The 22,480-nt window shown below is 44.7% G+C and overlaps 1 protein-coding gene across 2 annotated transcripts in view; it reads left to right on the top strand.

Annotated features, from left to right (window-relative positions):
• The window catches only part of vps13d (vacuolar protein sorting 13 homolog D), a 56,516-nt gene extending 34,036 nt beyond the window's left edge, over positions 1 to 22,480 (top strand). For both annotated transcript variants that reach the window (XM_079173351.1, XM_079173352.1), the window contains 30 exons: positions 22 to 127; positions 306 to 458; positions 1,776 to 1,911; positions 2,022 to 2,069; positions 2,729 to 2,879; positions 3,003 to 3,219; positions 3,300 to 3,547; positions 3,636 to 3,827; positions 3,943 to 4,069; positions 4,319 to 4,461; positions 4,959 to 5,089; positions 5,441 to 5,616; positions 6,016 to 6,139; positions 6,299 to 6,534; positions 6,627 to 6,729; positions 6,954 to 7,111; positions 7,244 to 7,352; positions 7,503 to 7,673; positions 8,769 to 8,873; positions 9,085 to 9,234; positions 11,298 to 11,447; positions 11,590 to 11,686; positions 11,785 to 11,933; positions 14,200 to 14,334; positions 15,985 to 16,152; positions 16,416 to 16,548; positions 19,984 to 20,179; positions 20,374 to 20,505; positions 20,609 to 20,849; positions 21,533 to 22,480. In XM_079173351.1, the coding sequence (XP_079029477.1) occupies positions 22 to 127; positions 306 to 458; positions 1,776 to 1,911; positions 2,022 to 2,069; positions 2,729 to 2,879; positions 3,003 to 3,219; positions 3,300 to 3,547; positions 3,636 to 3,827; positions 3,943 to 4,069; positions 4,319 to 4,461; positions 4,959 to 5,089; positions 5,441 to 5,616; positions 6,016 to 6,139; positions 6,299 to 6,534; positions 6,627 to 6,729; positions 6,954 to 7,111; positions 7,244 to 7,352; positions 7,503 to 7,673; positions 8,769 to 8,873; positions 9,085 to 9,234; positions 11,298 to 11,447; positions 11,590 to 11,686; positions 11,785 to 11,933; positions 14,200 to 14,334; positions 15,985 to 16,152; positions 16,416 to 16,548; positions 19,984 to 20,179; positions 20,374 to 20,505; positions 20,609 to 20,849; positions 21,533 to 21,664 (4,517 nt within the window). In that variant the 3' untranslated portion in view covers positions 21,665 to 22,480. The remainder of the gene's footprint in view (positions 1 to 21; positions 128 to 305; positions 459 to 1,775; positions 1,912 to 2,021; positions 2,070 to 2,728; positions 2,880 to 3,002; positions 3,220 to 3,299; positions 3,548 to 3,635; positions 3,828 to 3,942; positions 4,070 to 4,318; positions 4,462 to 4,958; positions 5,090 to 5,440; positions 5,617 to 6,015; positions 6,140 to 6,298; positions 6,535 to 6,626; positions 6,730 to 6,953; positions 7,112 to 7,243; positions 7,353 to 7,502; positions 7,674 to 8,768; positions 8,874 to 9,084; positions 9,235 to 11,297; positions 11,448 to 11,589; positions 11,687 to 11,784; positions 11,934 to 14,199; positions 14,335 to 15,984; positions 16,153 to 16,415; positions 16,549 to 19,983; positions 20,180 to 20,373; positions 20,506 to 20,608; positions 20,850 to 21,532) is intronic.

The following is a 22,480-nucleotide window of genomic DNA, read 5'->3' as shown; positions in this document are numbered from 1 at the left end:
AGTTTTCATTTGTGCTTCCAGCCGATGTCAAGCTGTCCAAGAGGAGGCAGCCATTTGTTCCATACGCTCTGCGCAACCACACAGGATGTACCATGTGGTTTGCCACTTTGACTACAACCCCCACAAGGTAAGTTTGGCCGTGGGCAGATTACGAAACAATGGGCACATACATGCAAATGGCCCCAACACCGTACCTCTATAGCAGCAAGACACACAGACTTAATAGTTATTAAGTCTCTTTTTTTGGTTGTTTTGTGTCTCTTTCAAACTCACCTCAGATAAATGTCTCCACATGTTCCCCACAGGGTGGCACTGTCTCACAGCAGTAGTGCAGACTCCATCTCAGAGGTCCACGGTCCAGGTACTGATGACACTCACAATGTCAGCCAGTGGAGGGAGGTGCTGCCTGGAGAGGAGATTCCTTTCGAGTTTGAAGCCCGCGAGAAACTCCGCCACCGGTACAGACCTGAGTCACATTCACAGCACCTGTGGATTTTGTTCAATGAATATAAACATGTTTATGAAACTGTTGGTTAGTTTGGCCATCATTCTTACTGGTTTGATTACATTTAACTGGGCAGGAATTGTGGCGAGCATCTGTCTGAAACTGAAATGGTCGTTATGAATAGATAGGAGGGTTTTCTTCTCAGGTCCTGTCACATTAGTCTCTCTGTGTTTCTCCTTCTCTGTTATACTTTAAAGCAGGGGTCCCCAAACTACGGCCCGCGGGCCGGATGCGGCCCGCCTCCACATTTGGTCCGGCCCCCTGAACAATACCAGAGACGCATTATGATTTTTTTTCAGTCTGCACAATTAATCGAATTTTAATTGCGATCACGATTTTGGCTGCCACGATTAAATGAGCATGATCGTCTGCGATATTGACGTTTAAAATACGTGCTCTGCTACATATCAAATCAAACGCTTCCTGAATCAGCCAACCACCAGGGGGCGAACGAGATGAGAGCTGTCATGCGCGCACCCTGTAGAAGTAGAAGAGTAGAAGAAGTAGAAGAGCAGAGAGACGGGAGCTTGAAGGACGAGTACTTGTGCTTAATTTATTTACACGCCGGCATGTCATGTCTGTCACTACATGGTCGCGCGTTTTCAAGTCCCCTGCTCTCTGTATCGCGCACGGCGGTGTTCCGCCCCGATCAGCGCGCACAATGCAACAGTCGCTCACCTGCGAGTAGCACCCCCCCCCCCCCCCCCCCCATAATCGTGCGGCGGCCCTAGGTCAAACGATATGTTCAGTGATGTGGCCCTCACAGGAAAAAGTTTGGGGACCCCTGCTTTAAAGTCTTCTACATCAGCTTGATTGTAGGGACTTGGAGACATGTCAACTACACATCAACTTAATGCTATAAGTAGGACATGGCAACTCTTGCTGTTAGCATTGATTCTACAGTAAAGCTAATAAACACAATTATTATCAAAGCCAATAGGACTGATAGCTAAAATGAACCCCAGGTTATTAATAATATATACATATGTATGTTCCCTTGAAGCTGAAATCCACTACTGTATGTGTATATATATATATATATATATATATAGATATATCTATATATATATATATATATATATGTTGATTACCTGTTAAGAGTGATGACACTTGAACTGCATATAGACACAAGAACCACTGCAACAATCTGGTGTTCATGTACATGTTCAATGTAAACACCAGTGATGTAACCACAGTCTAGTATAATGATTGAGTGATGGTGAATTGTGCATTCAGTAGATAATGATTATGTATCCCTGTTCCTCTGCAGACACACTCATGAGCTGAAGCTACACCAGCTGCTGGTGCGGGTGTGTGGATGGGAGCAAGTGAAGCCGGTGTCTGTGGACAAAGTGGGCGTTTTCTTCCGTTACGCAGCTCCGGACAGAAACAACTCGTCCAATACTGTGAGCACAAGTCCAAACCTCCAAAGCAACATTCATGTTGATGATGTTTCTGACGAATTGGCCCAGAGTTTGATGTGAAACCTTTGTTTTTCTCCTTTACTCTTCCACAGGTTGGCAGTCCTATTAGCAGAACCAACATCATCCACCCGCATGTTTATGTGAGTCATGTTTCTAAATCAGTGAGCAGCCTAAGTAAGCATATGCTGCCACAGTAGCAGCTGTAACACTCATTATACACCAGGAAACAAGATAAAGAACAACTTGGCTAATGAAGCAAAAATAAAGAACATAAAAGTATAAAGATTTTCAAGTAAAAGACCGGTTTCAAATAGTGTCTAGCATGAACTAATAAAGACCCGGTATAGTACATTGAGTGGAGATGGAACTCATTATTTTATAATAGTTTAGCATAAACTTAGCACACATAATGTACAGTACATTTACACAGCAGTGATTCAGTACAACAACAGTCATGAGAGTCAACCAGCAGAGTGGTGAGTATGACACGACTCTGAAGTACTGATGGAGTTAATGTACGTCACACTGAAAGTGTCAAGACTTCAGGTGAACATGAAGGAACAGCAACATCCAAACAGGAGCAGATCAGAAAGCAGGCAGCCCTCTAACTGAAATACTGTATGATGGCACATGCTAATAAAACTGGGACATTAGAAAAAAGGGTCTGTTTTTAATTATGATGATGATAATTATTATTCAAATAAAAGCCTTGGTGAATGCCCATGAAACAGCAGAAATGCTCAGTATGAGTTTATGACATTGTTCTATCATCCCGTGCCTAATCCCTTGGACCCCTCAGTTCTCGGCCCTGCCTCCAGTTAGAGTGGTCTTCTCCATCACGATGGAGGGCAGTGCCAGGAAGGTCATCACTGTCCGCTCCGCCCTCATGGTGAAGAACCGGCTGGATGTTCCTATGGAGGTCAGACTGGATAGCCCCTCTGCTCCTGACAGTAAGATACTGCGCCACTTTAGGTCAAAGTCAAGTACATGTAGAGACGGGTTTTTTTGGTTTCATTTTTATTATCTTATTACTTGTGTCATTCTAATGAAGCTAACGGTCTCTGTGTTGACAGAACCAGTGGTGTTGCCTCCAATCCTTCCTGGCCAGGCCTTGGCGGTCCCACTCCACCTGACGTCCTGGAGGCTGCAGTCTCGGCCCAAAGGCCTGGGCTTGTTCTTCTGTAAGGTTCCCATCCACTGGACCAGCGTGGAGCGGCCCGGAGACATCAGCAGCAGCAAGAGGGAGTGTCAGTCAGCAGACTTTGATGACAGCCTCAAGAGCAACTTCAGGTAAATCCAGTCAGCCGGACTCAGTTCTTGTTTCTTCCTTATATCTGGGACCGTTCCCCTCATCTCTCTGTCTCTCGCAGATTTTGTGTGGTCATCAAAAAGGAGAACTACCCGGATCAGCAACCTGCCAAGACGGTTTCTGGCAGCGCCAAGCAGATCTATCGACAGCCAGGCCACACCATCTACCTGCTGCCCACCATGGTTCTGGCCAACTTGCTGCCCTGTGACCTCAACTACTTCATCAAAGGAACGTCCATCAAAGGTGCTCTGAAGCCGGGAAAAGAGGCCGTGCTTCACGCTGCAGACACCTCGCAGAACATGGAGCTAGGTCAGGACTTACCGAAAGTCTTTCACTGGCTAGTGTTTAGACATTGTCCTTGTTCTCACTCCCAGTGCTCATGGTGTGTGTCCTCAAGGAGTCCTGCTGGAGAGCTTCCCGGTGTGCAAAGAGCTGCTGATTCCACCTGGCACTCAGAACTATGTGGTACGCATGAGGCTGTATGACACCAACAAACAGCTGCTCTGCCTCACCATCCGCATCGTCCTGCGAGCACAGGGGGCCCTTAAGATCCTGATTTCTGCCCCCTACTGGCTGATAAACAAGACTGGTAATGTTCTCGTTGGTGTTCTAAACTTCAGTTGTACATTTTACATAAAATAATCCCAAACCAGTCTTTGCATTAAGAACTGTTATCGTTCCCTAAAGCCACTTTTCTCCCACAGGGCTGCCGTTAATCTTCCGTCAGGACAATGGAAAAGCCGATGCTGCAGGCCAATTTGAGGAGCATGAGTTGGCCCGAAGCCTCAGTCCGTTACTATTCTGCTACACTGACAAGGAGCAGCCTGCTATGTAAGTTTATGAGAGACCAAACCACTCTGTTCCTGAGCATCCATAATGTCTTAGCTAGTGAGCAATGTTCTACCCAACAGACGTACTTCTGGTGTTTCTATTGTAAATGATGCACACACCGATGGCAACGGCCTGCCTGTGGTTTAGTGTCTGTCCCTTTGACATGTGCACAGGGTACCGCTCTACCTCCTGAGTCCCATCTGCCACGTCCTTAACATTCCATCTTTTCCCCGTCTGTCTTGATCCCAGGTGTACTATGCGGATCGGGAAAGGGATTCACCCAGACGGAGTTCCAGGCTGGTGCCAGGGCTTCTCCCTGGACGGAGGGAGTGGAGTCAGGGCGGTGAAGGTTATCCAGCACGGGAACAGACCTGGACTCATATACAACATAGGCAAGTTGGTACACTCACAAACAGTACAAATGGAAAGCACTAACCGAACTAGTGCCTGATTGAATAATAATCCGATACCCAGGATGGGCCCTGATCCTGATCATTGGGTGCATAGTGTCTCATTTTGCAAAGGCATATAAGAAGAGGAATGAAATACTGAATTGCAGTAATCTATTTGAATGTATTCATGGCCTTTCATCAGGACTCCAGTTGTCGGGTGCATCACTGCAGCTTCTCTTTGGCCAATATAAATCATATTATAAATTGCACTGGATCTACATCTTTTTCCTGCATGGACAGCTAATAATCTTCTGGCATAAAGCAGCACTCCCTCTCTGTCACACTGCTCCAGCTTCTTCTGGCACTCTGATGCATGTAGCAAATATATCTTGACTTTTATTCTCCAACTGTTGATATTCAAGCTAAAATGTCTCTGTTAATACATTATCAGTAAAGTGTTTGTCAGGCATTGGTTGATCCCTGTCTGATGGACACAGGCATCAGCGTGCGGAAAGGAAAAGGACGCTACAGGGACACTCACATAGTGACCTTTGCCCCGCGCTACCTGCTGGACAACCGCTCTACACACAAACTGGCCTTCGCTCAGAGAGAGTTTGCAAGAGGAAAGGTGAGAACTGAACTTGAAATGAAACGTTCACTGTGAGTTCTGGTAGCTCAGTGGTTGAGACGCAGACCTTAGACAGTGATGGCAGCATCCTCAGTACAGATTGGGTCACTCACTCACTCACTCACTCACTCACTCACTCACTCACTCACTCACTCTCACACGCACACACACTCTCACACTCACACACTCACTCATTCACACACTCACACACTCACACACTCTCACTCACACACTCTCACACACACTCACACACACTCACTCTCACACACACACACTCTCACACACACTCTCACACTATCTAACTCTCTCTTGACAGAAGTTGTTAGTCATTAGTGAATACATTTGTTCTAGGGTACGGCCAACCCTGAGGGTTACATCTCCACCCTGCCGGGCTCCAGCGTCGTCTTCCACTGGCCCCGCAACGACTACGACCAGCTGCTGTGTGTGCGCCTCATGGACACCCCCAACTGCACCTGGTCTGGAGGCTTCGAGGTCAACAAGCCCAAGTCCTTTCACATCAACATGAGGTGAGCTACCTATATACATACATTTCCTTTCAGTAGCTTTACTATGTCCGTAATGAAGTAAAGTCATTTTATTATGACGTTATGGTGTTGAAAATGGAGGTAGAAGTGTAACCCTCATTTCAAAGCTAAATGCCGTCTGATACCTTGAACTTCCCAACATGTCCATCTGGATCATACATGTTTATAGTTAACCTAGCCACATGCCACTCTTCATTGTCCACGAGGAATATTGTGATTATTATTTATTGTGTAATATCTGATTTCTGCCTGTATGTTGTGATGCTGACACTGTGTACTAGGCATTTCTTTCTATGCTGTACCTAAAACAAATTCCACCAAATTAGGTCACGTTTTCACTGATGTATTTTACATGTTTTAAGTGGATCTTGGTTTAAACAGGGACACACTGGGGAACTGTTTCTTCCTGCGGACAGAGATCACCCTGAAGGGAGCAACCTACCAGATCTCCTTCTCTGATGCTGACCAGTTACCTCCACCCTTCCGCATCGACAACATCTCTGAGGTGAACAGCATGAGCTGTTTCTACTTACTTGAATCACTTCCTGGACTTCCACTCCCACCTCTCTCTCCATGAATGAATCATTATGGGCATACCAGTGCACACTATCAAACATAAATGACTAAATACAGTGAATAGATTCCATTGTCTGAATTCCTTCAGGTGCCCATCCAGTTCTGGCAGCATGGTGTGGCTGACGTCCGGCTGCACACTGAGGTGAAGGCAGGCTCAGTGCTGGACTACGCCTGTGATGAGCCCACGCTGCCCCCCTACCTCACACTGACTGTGAAGGGCGCCGGATCCTCAGAGGTCACGTCTGACATGAACTTCTTCAGAGAATACAACAAGCTCTACTACGAGAACTTCATCTACATCGCAGCCACACACACCTTCTCACCGTACGGACCAACAACATGACTCATAATGACGTCATAATATGTTACCACGTTTTCTATATGACAGTTAAGCAGCATTTTTTTTCTTGATGCAGGAATGTTGAGAAGAGACCTGTTGGGAAGAAGCGTCTGGTGAGCTGTGCTGAATTGGTTCTGGATGTGGACACCAAGACTCAACGGGTCATCCTGAAAAAGAAGGTACTGTTTTTAGGTGATGAAAAAAGCATGGGCTGTTTTAAATAGTCGTTATCCTGCAGGTGTTTACAGTTGTCTGACATTTTATAGACTCAAAGATGAACTGGTTATCAAAAAATCTGATATGATACTGTATACTATTGTGAAAATATTCATCCATTGATGGAAAAAGCATTGAGACAAAGCCCATTGATGGATGTGTGACTTGTCCTTTGATTCTTGTGCAGGAGCCGGGGAAGCGCTCCCAGCTGTGGAGGATGACTGGGAGCGGCATGCTGTGTCATGAAGGCTCTTCCCCACCGCAGAGCAAGCCGGCACAGCCACGCCCACTGGACTCCTCCCTAGTGCTGGATATCGCCGGGCTAGCAGCTGTCAGTGACAACAGGTTGGTACTGTGTGCAGCTGTGGTGAGTCTAAGCTCAACACACACATGCTTCTCTCAGGACTCATTTACAGTCAGTTGTGGACATCTATCATGGACAATTTTAAATGTAAGAGCTGTCTCCGTCTCTCCCAGTTTTGAGCCGTTGAAGCTGAGGAGGCCGGACCCACGCCGCAGCACCACCCAGACGTGGTATTTCAGCTCAGGCATGCTGACCTGTGGCCTGCCCCGGCTGGTAGTGCAGGTGAGTACACCAAGCTCATGTATGTTGACAGGAGCTCCTCTCCTCTATGCGCTGCTGTGGACTCCAGAGTCCTGAATGTTGGTACTGTTGACATTCACATATTGGATGTTCTCCAGTTTTGTTTCATTATGTACGACTTGTACTCGTCAGGTGAAGGGCGGGACGGCGGGTCTGTATGATGGAGCAGAGGTGGTGCTGGGACCAGACTCGGGGCTGCAGGAGCCCGGCCCCGAGCAGCAGTTCATTAACCAGAAGATGAGACCTGGTTCTGGCGTGCTGTCGGTCCAGGTGCTGCCAGATGGACCCACACGTGTCCTGCAGGTGAAAACACAAGCCAGTAAAACTCTGCATGAATGGATTAATAGTCTTTCAACAGTAGTAGCATTGATACTGAGCAGCAGGTGTATTGTTTTGGTGAATCAATGAGTTAGTTGAATTTGACCAAAATTTACTAGAACCTGGCGTCTTGAGTGAAAGGAAAGGTGCAGGTCCATGTGCTGTGCTTTGTGAAGCACTTGATCACACATTAAAGAGACACCCCACACTGCTCTACAGTACTCCCATGTTTGGACCTTTTTTATCCCTGTGATGACACGGTGTGTTTTAAAACCCACTTTCTGAACTAGGATTCAAAGATGATCAAGTTTAAGTTTAAACTCTTCTTCAGGATATGGATCATGTCATCGCTCAATGACAATGTATATCATGATAAAGCATATTTCATGGTAATGCCATACATTAATATATATGAAATAACCACATGGTTTAGTTAACTCTGTGTCAATTAAATACTTGACAAATCAAAAAGTATTTTCTCATTTAATTCAAACTTAGTGCAAAATAATCCGTTTTCTGAGTAATGTGAGTTAGTATGCGCTTGTTTCAATTTAGCTGACATTGTGAATCACAATATCTGGATCTATGATTTCATCATGATATGATACCATTGAAAGATGACAAATGATCCGATAGAACTATGGCCCAGCCCTTGTTTACGTGCATAAGCAACATAGAAACAATTAACATTCATAACAGATGATGGCAACACCACCAACACAAAACAACCCCTCTGTAGATACAAGTCTAAGTTACTTCAGTCTCAAGTTACTCGACAACTTAGTAATACACAATATAATGAACTTACGGAAATTTCATGTTTGATTTGTGGTTTTGAATATTTCAGTAAATATTGGGATTTACCAGCATCAGGTATTATAGTAGTACTACTGCAGATTTGTACATATTGCTTACACATACTTCTATATATTACAAAGTTTGAATGCACTTTCTATCTTTAGTTCTTCTCTGCTTGTTTTCACACGCTCTAAGTCAGATTTGGTGCTTTGATAACATCTGATACTATCTACTTTGTATTGATGGTGATGCTGAACCTCACAGCCTTTTGTTTGTTTGTAGATCAGTGACTTCAACCAGAGGAGAATGATACGCAGCTCATCCTCCACTGAACAGGAAAGATGCAAAGAGGATGTAAAGAAGAGAGAGCCTGAGCAGGAGCTGGAGGTACCAGGAACTCATTTACATGCACCGTAGCTTGTCACTGACATTCATGTCTGGCAAATGACATGACTCATTCATTCAGTATATTTTCAATCACATGTGTTTAACAATACACCTGTACCTGGTACCAGGTACTGAAGCAGTCCCACAGTAATCTTCACTGTGTCTCTCTGAGAGAAGTGTCCTCTGACATCTGCTCTGTCTTCATCCACAGGTGTTGGTGAACCTGGAGGAAGGGGTGGGTGTGTCTCTGGTCAACAAGGTTCCTGAGGAGCTTGTGTTCACTACGCTGTCTGGTATAGACGTCCACTTCATTCGCACTGCTGCCAACGAGGTGTTAGAGCTCAGCATTCAAAACATCCAGGTGAGCTCACCACAGCTGTGGGAACATTCAGTAATAATTTCATTCCAAAGCAATTCAAGGTGCTTCACATGATAATAATACATGGTTTCAGCGGGTCCTTTACTTTGAAATTCAGGCCTAAAAAATCTAAAATTGTCTTATATTGGCTGTATTTATAGCTCTTAAAAGGAATGAAGAACAGAACCTCAATTGAAATACTGTAAAGGTTTTCCGTCCCGATCACAATTTCCTGGAGCACATCTCTAAAGCACGTCACTATCTCCATTCTCCATGGTGACTATCATGCTACCCACCAGCTTCTTAAGATTTAGATTTAGACTTAGATTAAATTCTGCTTCACTTTGCTGTGATGGGGACCAGACGTGGATGGTAATACAATGTTTAATACATGGTTAAACTAGAGGGGAGCCTGTATAAAGATGTTCAAATTAGGGATAATTAGTAATCAAAAAGAATGCGGAACACAACATATGCAGGTGATTATACACTAAAGAAAATATACTTCATTACATTATATTCCATTTCTGCCAATAGGTTTGTCTTAGATGGTGAAAGGCAGCCTACAGTTGTAGTTCATGTCATTAGAGGACAGTGAAATGATCAGTAATGATTGTCTTCATGGGACCCCACACAGTATGCCATGTTTGCTGGACAATTCATTTTAGATTATGCGGCGAGGACTCAAACCACTGAAGAAAACAGCTGCTTTACAATGCTGACCGATGTCCTTTTCTGTCCTACTCATCATTCAGATCAAATGAATCAAAGAGTTTGGAAATGACACGCAGTGTTATTGACACTGATGCTACATTACTGCAGTCCATATCCACTGTGCTGGTTTGATCCAGAAGCTTCCTGTGAATTTATTTTCATCCCCAGTCATTTAGAGCAGAGGTCCACAACCTTTTTTGTGCCACGGACCGGTTTGATGTAAGACAATATGTTCACGGACCGGCATTCAATGCGTGGCGGATAAACACGACGAAATAAAACGATACGATCGGCATTAAAACAAATATAAGATGCATACAAAATACAACTCACAATAACGCTCAATCAGTGGGAGCCCTGAGCTTGTTTCTCTGCAACAAGACGGTCTCATCTGTGGGTGATGGGACACAATGACACCCGAAGTGTGTTCCTCACGTCCAGTCTACTGCGTTTTTTGATTGCTGTCACTGCAGAACATCCTGCTTCACAAAGAGGATGTGTGAAATGGAAGCAGGGTTTCAGTGCTTTAGTGGCGATCTCAGGATATTCAGCCTTGATTTTAATCAAAGCACCAGCAGAGTTGTTGTCTCAATATACTTTTAAGGCCCCCGGCATTTACAATCTCCAGCAGCTGATCTTCCTCTGTCGCCACATATTCTGCAGAGCGGGTTTGGCGCGTCAGAATTACTCCTGATATTTAATTAGACTCCTGATATTATCTGTTAAATGAAGCTTTCTTTTTCTTGGAAGTTGTCGGCTCTTCTTCTGTCTCCTTAGTGGCCTTTTCCTCTTTGCAAAGAAGCTCTCCAAATGTGTTTTACTCATTTTCACTAGCTTGTGGGCTTCACTTTTGAGGTAACGTATCACGTGACCGAGACGAGCGTCTTGACATGTCCAGACACAGGCAGATGAAATTGGGAGAGCATCTGGGCATTTTTCAAAATAAAACATCTTTCAGACTCTGATGAATTTCAATTTTCAAATGATCAATTAAGAAATAATATAAGTTATTTATTGTTTCAGTGCGGCCCGGTACCAAATGACCCACGGTGGTTGGAGACCGCTGATTTAGATGACCTCTCCCGTATCTCTGTATATTTGATCCAGTTCATAAACCAATAGTCTACAATCCATAAAAAACAGTGATTAATCGTATCATTTGTTAGAGTTCTCCTCCTATCCACTGCTTCATAAAGATATTCAGAAATGCAAAAACCATGATCAAAAAGGTGTTTAATTAAAGCTCCATTCTCAATAACTATCACATCTTTTTGTTCACAGTAACTAATCCATCCAGTGCTTTAGAGAAGAACTTTGTGTGAATACTTGGTCATTCATGTTTTGGTCATCAGGTGGACAACCAGCTGCTGGGTACCACCCAGCCTGTGATGCTGTGTGTGACTCCCAGCTCCAGTGACAGCAGCGTCAGCGACAGCGGCCCAGCCCTGCAGGTCAACTCGGTCAAGGTTCCTAGCAGCCTCATGCTCACTGACCTCTTCAAGGTGAGCGTCACACGCTGAATCACAGTTTTCAGATCTTCACCAGATAATTCCTGGTTTCTTGAAACTAGACATTTCTAGTGAGCCAGAGACTATTAGGTACTGAAATCTACCGATTCATGATGTAACCATGATGTGTTCACAGCACCTCATGGTGACGGCCCGGCGCTTCACGGTCATCATCGAGGAGAAACTGCTGCTCAAGCTGCTCAGCTTCTTTGGCTACGGACAGACAGAAGCTGGTGGGTCATCAGTTGAACGTCATTGTTAATATTTGTATGATGCTGTGAGTAAGAAGGTGGTTTTCACTTCCATATATAACAAACTGTAATGAATGCAGAGCTGGAGAAGTTGGACGAAAACATTTATGAGAGGCCCAACGAGGACGCAGGACCTCCTAAACGGTACTATTTTGAGAACCTGAAGATCAGCCTTCCTCAGGTCAAACTGAGCGTCTTCACCTCTCACAAGCTGCCTCCTGATCTCAAGGTAACCAAACATTACACAACATCAGTCTTTGTCCTGCCGCGCTTCATAAATCTGCACCTAGCTGATGCAGAGTAACGTCACCTTTTCTAGTGAGCAGCATGTCTCCTTCTATTGACTCCATCACCTGACAGCACATACAACAGCATGTTCTTAGACAGAAAAAGTTGAGGGGCTAGTATTAATCTAAAAGAATAGTTTATTGTTCAACATTTTGGGAAATTGCTTTTTCTGAGAGTCAGATGTTCAGAGTCTGAGTCAGGAAGTGGTTAGCCTCGTATAGCATAAAGACTGGATGCAGAGAGGGAAAAGCTAGCCTGGCTTTGTCCAATATACACCTACCAACACCTCTAAAGCTCGCTGATCAACATGTTGCAGTGGGGGCGACTGACTAAGGGGTTGTGCTTCAATCATTTACCATTTACCAATCAGAGGATCGGTGGATCAATCTCCGGCTCCGCTAGTCTATGTCCTTGAGCAAGACACTTGCTACCGTAGGCTGTGCCGACGGTTTGAATGGATGTGAATGTTAAATAGTTCTGATGGGCAGGTGGCACCTTGCATGGTAGCCCCTGTCATCAGAGTATGAATGGGTGAATGATGACATGTAGTGTTAAATTGCTTTGAGTGGTCTAGAAGATTCTAGAAGACTAGAATATCTCTATAAAAGTACATCCCATTTATCATTTAATTTAATCTTTACACAAACAGAAATGACAATATTCGTCATTTTTTGTCAAAAAAGTGATTGAGTTCCAGCATGCAACTCCACCTGAAACCACTCTCCTTCCTTTAATATATGGTATATGGACTGTACTTGTATAGCGCTTTTCTAGTCTTTCCGATCACTCAAAGTGCTTTCACACTACTTGTCATCATTCACACACTGATGCAGGGGCTAAGTACCACCTGCCTATCAGATGCTATCAGATTCATACACTGTAGGCACAGCTACAGGAGCAATTTTGGGCTTAAGTGTCTTGCTCAAGTACACATCGACATGCGACTAGCGGAGCCGGGGATCGAACCGCGGATCCTCTGATTAAGGGACGACCCTGCGCTCCACTTAGCCACAGTCGCCCCGTAATAGGACTCAGTAAAGTCAATTATGAGTGCAGAAGTATTTCTTCCGGTAATATCAATAAACGTGTTAAAGTAATCATTAAGATGTGGTTGCAGATGCTCTAATTTGCTGAGAAATACATACTGTACATAAAAGGCACATAAGAACAACATTATTACAGACATATTTTTTAAATATAATTTGGAATTTACAATAATGGAACATTAAAACTTGGGCTGACATGTAGCAAATTCATAGCATCACTTAACCTGTTGTAATAGATTTCTGAAAAAGTACCGCATGATGTCGCTCTGTTACTTCCTGTCGCCGCATGATGTCGCTCTGTTACTTCCTGTCGCCGCATGATGTCGCTCTGTTACTTCCTGTCGCCGCATGATGTCGCTCTGTTACTTCCTGTCACAGCATGATGTCGCTCTGTTACTTCCTGTCACCGCATGATGTCGCTCTGTTACTTCCTGTCACCGCATGATGTCGCTCTGTTACTTCCTGTCACCGCATGATGTCGCTCTGTTACTTCCTGTCACCGCATGATGTCGCTCTGTTACTTCCTGTCACCGCATGATGTCGCTCTGTTACTTCATGTCACCGCATGATGTCGCTCTGTTACTTCCTGTCACCGCATGATGTCGCTCTGTTACTTCCTGTCACCGCATGATGTCGCTCTGTTACTTCCTGTCACCGCATGATGTCGCTCTGTTACTTCCTGTCACCGCATGATGTCGCTCTGTTACTTCCTGTCACCGCATGATGTCGCTCTGTTACTTCATGTCACCGCATGATGTCCCTCTGTTACTTCCTGTCACCGCATGATGTCCCTCTGTTACTTCCTGTCACCGCATGATGTCGCTCTGTTACTTCCTGTCACCGCATGATGTCGCTCTGTTACTTCCTGTCACCGCATGATGTCGCTCTGTTACTTCCTGTCACCGCATGATGTCGCTCTGTTACTTCCTGTCACCGCAAGATGTCGCTCTGTTACTTCCTGTTACTACAGCCTTCCAAATGTGTCAGCCTAGTAAGAATGGAGTCGTGCCTGTTTTGGTATATGTATTTCTGTGTGCTGCCAAATGTTCTCTATTTTGTCATATTGTCACACATCATAATTGATGATTTTTACATTCAAAAAACAAAAAGCTGCCTTGCCTTCCAATGTTTTCTCATGTGGATGTTTTCTTGTCACTATAGGCCCTGAAAGGCACCCTGGGCTTCCCTCTGGTTCGCTTTGAGGATGCAGTCATCAACATGTACCCATTCACCAGAGTGCACCCCTACGAAACCCAGGAGATCATCATCAACGACATACTCAAGCACTTCAGAGAGGTACGAGGGTTTGGAAGTTAGTCTCATCTGAAAAGTTCTCTACATTATCAGAGATTCTAAAGACTCAAAGCACATTCACCGCAGCTGTTTGGCATCCTTTCTTCTACACAAGTCATTCCAAATCATTTTTCCGGTGTTGTAGCATTTGTTTCGGCATAGCGTTTTTTTTTCTGAGTATCAACGTCTTTTTTACCAATTGTTCACAATGAGGAGAGAACGTATGCGGCAGCCAAGAGAAAAACTGCTCCACTTAGTGTCCTTTTTCTGAGCGCTCTTCCTTTGTTGTGTGGCCACTCTAAGCCTTTCAACTTTAAAATCTCTGAACTTTTCAGAAAGTGCTGGTGACGTTACTGTCAAAAATGGAGTAGAAGCTTGTTTTGGCTGTGTCTGTCTATCCTGAACTTTATATCTCAGACAGACTATCATGACAAAGACCAAAACACTCATTTGTGGGAGTAGATCGGCCGGGCAGTATGTTGCTGGTGAGTGTTGCTTTTAGTGCACGTTGGTCTTACGGTTGTGCGATGACAAGCTCACCTATACAAAGTATGAAGCAAGCATCCTCCTGTTGGTGCTCATGGTGAAAAAACAAAGTCAACCAAAAACATAGTAGCCCAAAAAAATAATAAAAAGCAAAGTCTATCATACAACAGAGGTTAGAATGGTGATAAGTTGTCAAGATATTGTTTGTTTGTAGCGCTTTTCAGTGAAACGCTGGGATGAAGAGCTCCCAGAGCCCTGCGGGTACTTTTTTGCCAGAAAAAGACACCATGTGGACACAGACCTTTATAGTGCTGAAATCACCCATTTCTATGGATTAAAGACATCTTCCACTATGCTTGAACGTGTCAGAAGAATAGGCAGCACGTTGTCTGTTACGTGGTGCAGTGTCAGACAGCACGTTGTCTGTTACGTAGGGTGGTTTGCCATGTTGAGAACATTATATTTCCCACAATTTAAGCTTCTGTATTTTCCAAATGCAATAGTATTATTCAAAGGTATTGTTCGGTTTGTAAGCCTCTTACCGGATGGTTCAATATGAATACGCGTATTGTTACACTCCTAGTAATGGCCACACAGTAACGGCATATACCTCTACACTCATACACTCATACACTGTTTAGCTTTTATAAATAAATGCATTTTTTCTTCCTTGATATTCTTTTTTTGTCATCAAATTTACTCACATTATCACTATTGGCATTATTGCTCTTTTTTTCTCTTGTGCACATTCTAGATTTATGTCCTCATATCTTTTATTTTAAACTTCTTTACATGCAATCGTCTGTGTATATCTATAGGTCTTGTTCATACTTTTCCCACATGTACACATGTCCACACACTTCCAGATGTGCACTAGTTTAGCTCACTCATATTTAGTGAACCTGTCTGACCCACAATGAGTCCCAAGATTGTTGGTGAGAAAATCAATAAGAGAGATTTGTTCTTGCTACAATCAGTCAAACATATACAGTCCATCTAGTCACAGGCTTGTGTGGGAATAGATGGAATGATGGGTGCATATTCAAAGTCTACATACCTTTTCATTATACTTCAGCAAAGTAAAGATCGTTTCCATCACCTATTAGCTGCTACATGGACCGATCACTGTGTGGCTCCTGTTAGGTCATGACTGTTTCCTGTCTGTAGGAGCTGATCAGCCAGGCAGCTCAGATCCTGGGCTCTGTGGACTTCCTGGGGAACCCAATGGGCCTCGTCAACGACGTCACTGAGGGCATGTCTGAGTTAATCAAGTATGGCAATGTGGGTGGTCTCATACGCAATGTGACCCACGGTGTGTCCAACTCTGCTGCCAAGGTACACCTCTGCATAGAGTAGAGTTGACAGTCTGCTGTTCTGTGTGAATACTTTTGTGCTGTTCTATATTTGTTCTGTATTTACTGTGCTATATATTTTACAACATCCTTTTTTCTCTTTAATGTATTACTTGAATGTTGCGTTGTTGTATTATATTATACAGGTGTAATATACACATGAGCATATACCTGTAAAGCATGTGAGACTTGTCAAAGTGGAAGAAGCCGTGTAGTGTGAACATCTTCCTGTTCTCTGTGTGTCAGTTTGCAGGGACTCTATCAGACGGGCTGGGGAAGACCATGGACAACCGGCACCAGAGCGAGCGAGAGTACATCAGATACCACGGAGCCACCAGCGGAGAGCACCTGGTAGCAGGGATCCACGGACTGGCTCACGGTACTACCTGGCTCTATTTCTGTGTTCGGTTTCAGCCGTTACATTACAGCTAGTGGGCCAAAGAAACATGTGTTAGGTGCCTGAATGAACACTTAGCACCCCCAAAATCTCATTTTGGGGGAAGTTTGAAAAATCGGACTAAATATTTTTTCTGCACACAATATATTAGCATTTTGAAAGGTGCGGAGCAGCACACAGACAGAAGGCTGCCAGGACGAAACACTGTACCTGTGCTGCCCAGCAGACTGATGGAAACAGAGATGTAGAGAAGTTTATGACATCCATATGGACATGGCGAGTAGAAAAAACATGCTTTACAGCCATAAACTGTAATGTGTGGAAAATGTTCAGTACCCCTAGAAGGAAACCTCCCGGTTTGCTGAGAGAGCAGAAATAACCATTAGTGTGTCAGGATCTGGTCTCAGCGCTGGATTTTAATACGGTTGGTGGATAGTTTTAGAAAGAAGCAGGTGAGGGAGAAATGACAGCTCACTCTGCTGCTCAGTGTTCATGGCTGAACAAGCTGTGCAGACGTTGGTCAGGCTCCGTGATCACTGTTCTGGTGATCAGTAGAACTAGCTTTTACAGTTTCAGTGTGTGAAACTGAAGCTGATAAAAACTGGAATAAAGACTGTATTGCATTGTTACGGTTGTTGTACTTGAGAGCGATATTTGATGAAGGTGTACAGAGTTTATTCTCATGATATCCAGTAGCTGATGGATACAAGTCATTAGATCCTGTGTTGACACAAGAGAAGACATTTATGGAAGAGTGATTGGTGATCTTCTGATGATTTCTAAGTCTGATCTAAATTGTTTTCTCTGCTGTGTTTATGACTTAAGAACAGGTGGGATAATCGGTTTAATCAGGATAATCTCTCTAAATTCCTGAAAGAAAATCATCTGTGAGAAAGTGGGGAAAAACATATTTTACCGGATAAAAAAAATGAAGATTTGGCCGGATAATTAACATATATGTACCTTACAACTTGGTGCACTTTTGCTTCTTGTGGCCCAAATGACTACAACTACAAACACCTAAAAACATGAATCTTAGGTCATGGATCAGACTTACTGTAGAGTATGGATCACTAGAATACATTCTTTTCTCACTTGCCTCTCAGGGCTTCCATAGCCATGGTTTATATCTAGTGTCTTGTTATAATTTCATGGCAAACAGCAGGAAGTTCAAACCTGCTAACAGTTCATGTGTAAGGGGGCTCCTGTGCCTTACCACTCCAGCACAATGAGCCTAAACGCCTCTCCAAGGCGTACCCAAAGTAAACTGAAAGCTGTTCTTGAACCATGTGGAGTCCATGCATGCTTTTGGTCTCTTTTGAAAGGTAACACTCTGAAGTTTTTTCCCCAACAGTCAGAATCACTGAATCTTTTTTTGCAAACAGATGCCTGCAGATGACTATAGCTGTGACTTATTAGCTGGAAAACACAATGGGACCACAGCATGAAGTGTTGAGGGTTTTTCTGAGGGTGTGTCTGGGCGCTTTCCAAAAAAGGACATTTGGAGACCCATGGTAACCATAGTAACATACCTAGGCTGTGTAAAAATGTGTATTCATAATTCAAACTAAAGCTTATTTATGTCTATATCCAGTCATTTATAAGTTATTTTGCCATTATTCCATTTTCCTCCGCTTATCCGGGGTCGGGTCGCGGTGGCAACAGGCCAAGCAGGCTGACCCAGGCTTCCCTCTCGCCCGCAACATTTTCCAGCTCATACTGGGGGATCCCGAGGCGTTCCCAGGCCAGCTGGGAGATATAATCCCTCCAGCGTGTTCTGGGTCTTCCCCGGGGTCTCCTCCCAGTTGGACGTGCCCGGAAAACCTCCAGTGGGAGGCGTCCAGGAGGCATCCTAATCAGATGCCCGAACCACCTCAGCTGACTCCTTTCGATGCGAAGGAGTAGCGGCTCGACTCCAAGTTCCCTCCTGATGTCCGAGCTCCTTACCCTATCTCTAAGGCTGAGCCCGGCCACCTTACGGAGGAAACTCATTTCGGCCGCTTGTACCCGCGACCTTGTCCTTTCGGTCACGACCCAGAGTTCGTGACCATAGGTGAGGGTAGGAACGTAGACCGACCAGTAAATTGAGAGCTTTGCCTTCCGGCTCAGCTCTCTCTTCACCAAGACGGTCCGGTGCAGCGCCTGCTTTACTGCTGCAGCCGCACCGATCCGCCTGTCGATCTCCCGCTCCATCTTACCCTCACTCGTGAACAAGACCCCGAGATACTTAAACTCCTTCACTTGAGGTAGGCACTCCGTCCCCACCTGGAGGGAGCAATCCACCGGTTTCCGGCAGAGCACCATGGCCTCGGATTTGGAGGTGCTGACTCTCATCCCCGCCGCTTCACACTCAGCTCAGAACTCAGAACGATCGGTTGCAATTAGCTCGGTCTTTACACGAAAGAAGAGGGGCGGGCACTGTCCTTCAACACGGACTCTCGTTGGCTGTTGTAGGCTGTGGACAGGACATGGAGCTCCTATTGGGTCAGTGAGGCGTCCATCTAAAGGTCAGAGTGCAGCCGCCATTTAGAGACCCAGAGAGCGGTGATGTTTACATGCCAACTGGAGTTACGTTGGAAAATACATCAATAATTAGGCATATCTGCCGGTTATATTTGAAATGATGCCACAGCAGTCCGTGGGTGTTTATGGACGTAATAATGTGTTTTGGACTAAATATTTGACTGGATTGGATCATCTGGACCTTTGTTAATGTAACAAGACCGTTTTTGTCGGCATATTATGGATGAGTGGATTATTATGAGGCTTCATACGTGAGTTGCCTCAATTCTGTAACTGTTTGTTTGTGGGTTGGTGGTCTGACAGAGGCGTTGAGTGTACCTGCTGTTGTGATTGTATCTTGAAATGGTTTGCATCAATAGAATCACAAGAATCTTAGCTTTCCAAAGACATGTCACATCAGTGCCTACCTATACATAGCAGTTGTGTACAGAACACAAGTGTACACTTAACACTCCAAAAGCCCGTGGGCGGGCCGTCGGAGTGGTAACCTTGATGTCTGTTGACAATCCGAGACCCTCAAAACATGGACCATATGACTTCTCTATCTGATGGTTCGTGTGCATCCCTGATTGTTTCATTGGATCTGTTCATTGGTCGGACTGACCCAGTGATTCATGGGAAAACGTTTTTTGATCCTTCTATAATGTACAATATGAAATGAAGTTATTGCTCCTTAGCCCAGAGAAGAAGTATACAATGTGTCAAAGAAGGCCAGTCCTGTTAGCAATCAGCACACATTTAAACTGCAGTTCATATGTTGGTATGCTCTTATGGTCTCATTGTGTCCGAGCTGTGTCAGCACTCACCCATTCATCAGATGCTCCAAAGCTGCCCCAGTTCTTTCAGGCTTAACCCCTCAGTGATCGCAGCCGTTCTCCTCCCCCACCCCCCCAGGAATCATCGGAGGCATGACAAGCATCATCACTTCCACTGTGGAGGGCGTGAAGACGGAGGGCGGAGTCAGCGGCTTCTTCTCTGGCCTGGGTAAAGGTCTGGTCGGCACCGTGACCAAACCGGTGGCTGGGGCTCTGGACTTTGCCTCGGAGACGGCACAGACGGTCCGGGACATGGCTAGTCTCAGTAACCACAGGTGAGTTGAGTCTGTCACCTGTTATGTCACTCCACCTTCTGTATTCTACGGAGTCAAAGAGGTTTTTAGGTCTCTTCGGAGCAAACGTTGAGAGATTAGTTTGCTGCAGCTTGTAGTTAACATCTCATGAAGCGTGAATGTTAAGCAGGTGTCTGCTGTGAACTGAGTGTTGGTGTGGTTGCTGTGTTGATCAGGCTCAGTGTGCAGCGGGTCAGGAAGCCTCGCTGCTGTAAAGGACCTCAGGGTCTTCTGCCGAGACACTCGAGCACACAGGCTGACGGTCAGGAGCAGCTCTTCCGCCTCACGGACAACATCCACTCCGAGTTGTGAGAGTCTCACTCGTTCTCTACATTCTTACACACGGTGCATGTCTAATTACCCCGATTACCTTCCGTTCCATCAGACTGACTCTTCACTGTCTCCCCCCAGCTTCATCGCTGTGGAGCCCATCGACAGCTACTGCGTCCTCATCTCCTCCAAAGTGGTCTACTTCCTGAGGCCGGGGGACTATGTGGACCGCGAGGCCATCTTCCTGGAGGTCAAGTATGATGACCTCTACCACTGTCTGGTCTCTAAGGATCATGGGAAGGTATATGTCCAGCTCACCAAGAAGGCTGAGAGCACTAGCAGTGGTGTGGCCATGCCTGGCCCCTCCCACCAGAAACCCATGGTGAGACACTCCTCTGACTAGTCCTTCATTAGTCTCTGTATAGTACGACCAAATCACACACGCATATTAAATCTCTCCATGGATATAGTTGTGCTTTGATTGTACCTCAACCTCATTTCTACAAAACAATTCAATTCAACAGGAATGTGTCTCTAGAAAGCAAGTTTCCATCCAAATGGATCTCAAATTCTAACCACATTTCAAGAGAGTGGAACTGAAGTTGCATGCTTCATGTATGTCATGTATCCGTTTAATATGTTTCTTCTCCATGTTTTGCTTTTATTAATACATCAACTTTTCTATTTCAGGCGAGCGTACAAACTACTTTCTGATCTTTCTGATTTTTTTTTATGTGCATATAAACAGTTGAATGGAAACACAACTACTGTTACTCTGAACAATAATAATAATAAGAAGAACAACAGGAAGGTCATTCTAAAAGCAAGCAACTTTCAGGTGTGGCTAGACAGACCTGAGTCACATGACCTCCTCTCCACCATGGAGACCTGGAAGAGGACAGACTCCAGCATATCCTTCACACACACACACACACACACAGGATTGAATGTCAAACAGAGAGATGACATGCGCTCAGACATAAGTGATGACTCGTGTCAATGAGCTGTTTGCTGCTGTACAGGTTGTCTTAAGTCTTACTCACTGTGTAACAATCCTCTCCACAGGTCCATGTGAAGAGTGAGAACCTCGCCATCAAAATCTCTCAAGAAATCAACTATGCTAAGAGTCTGTACTACGAGCAGCAGCTCATGCTGCCTGCCAGTGAGAACGAAGACTGCTTGCTGCTCGAGTCCTGATCACATTACTTTTCTCAAGGAACTTCTCTGAAATCCTGAGAAGGCAATGACTTTTATTGATTTTTGTTGGCCTCCGAGTTTTAACAGACTGCAGTAAAGGGAATAATCAGACACCTGTGCACTTGGTTTAGTCACATGACCTGATGTTTGGCAAAGCACATCCATGCACTCAACATAAAAACATATGCAAGGGAGTGTTGGTTTGTCTGTGTTTATGTAGAAAACACTGTTCCTGTCTTTAAACGACTGCTGAAGACTTCCTCCATGTGTTCTATGTGTTTGTGAATAGACAGAAATGTAAATAGAGCTACATACCAATACTATCAACCAGTGTACATACTGTATTAATTATGAAGTATGAAGTATAACAACAAAAGCTGATAATGTGAAATGTAACAAACTGCCTTTGCAACTCTATTTTGTGTATAAGAGATTATTAGTTGGGGGGTGAATTGCACTGACACAGGGAGGGAGGGGCTCTACAGCCTCGCTGCCTCACACACACACTGAAGCCTTTTACAATCACACACCTCCAGGTCTGACGTGTCTCCACTTTTATTTAACAATCCTTTTTTTAATGAGCCCGCTTCTTTCTATCCAGAGTTCTCCTCTAAATGTCAGTGGGCACTTCCTTTTAACTTGTCTGTGGGTTTTGGTTTGGTGTCTGATGAGATTTTCTTGAGCTGAGTTTGCGTTGTGTGTGTGTGTGTGTGTGTGTTAGAGGAGTTCGGGACAGGCCAGTCAGAGACGTAGTGGAAATGTGATCCTGTAAAGTATCGTTCACATGGACACTGCTTCAAATAAAGCACCACAACT

Source organism: Pholis gunnellus, assembly GCF_910591455.1.
Source record: "Pholis gunnellus genome assembly, chromosome: 2".
In the NCBI taxonomy this organism is placed as follows: Eukaryota; Metazoa; Chordata; class Actinopteri; order Perciformes; family Pholidae; genus Pholis; species Pholis gunnellus.
The sequence above is the reverse complement of the archived record's forward strand: the minus strand, read 5'-3'. Positions and strand labels throughout refer to the sequence as shown.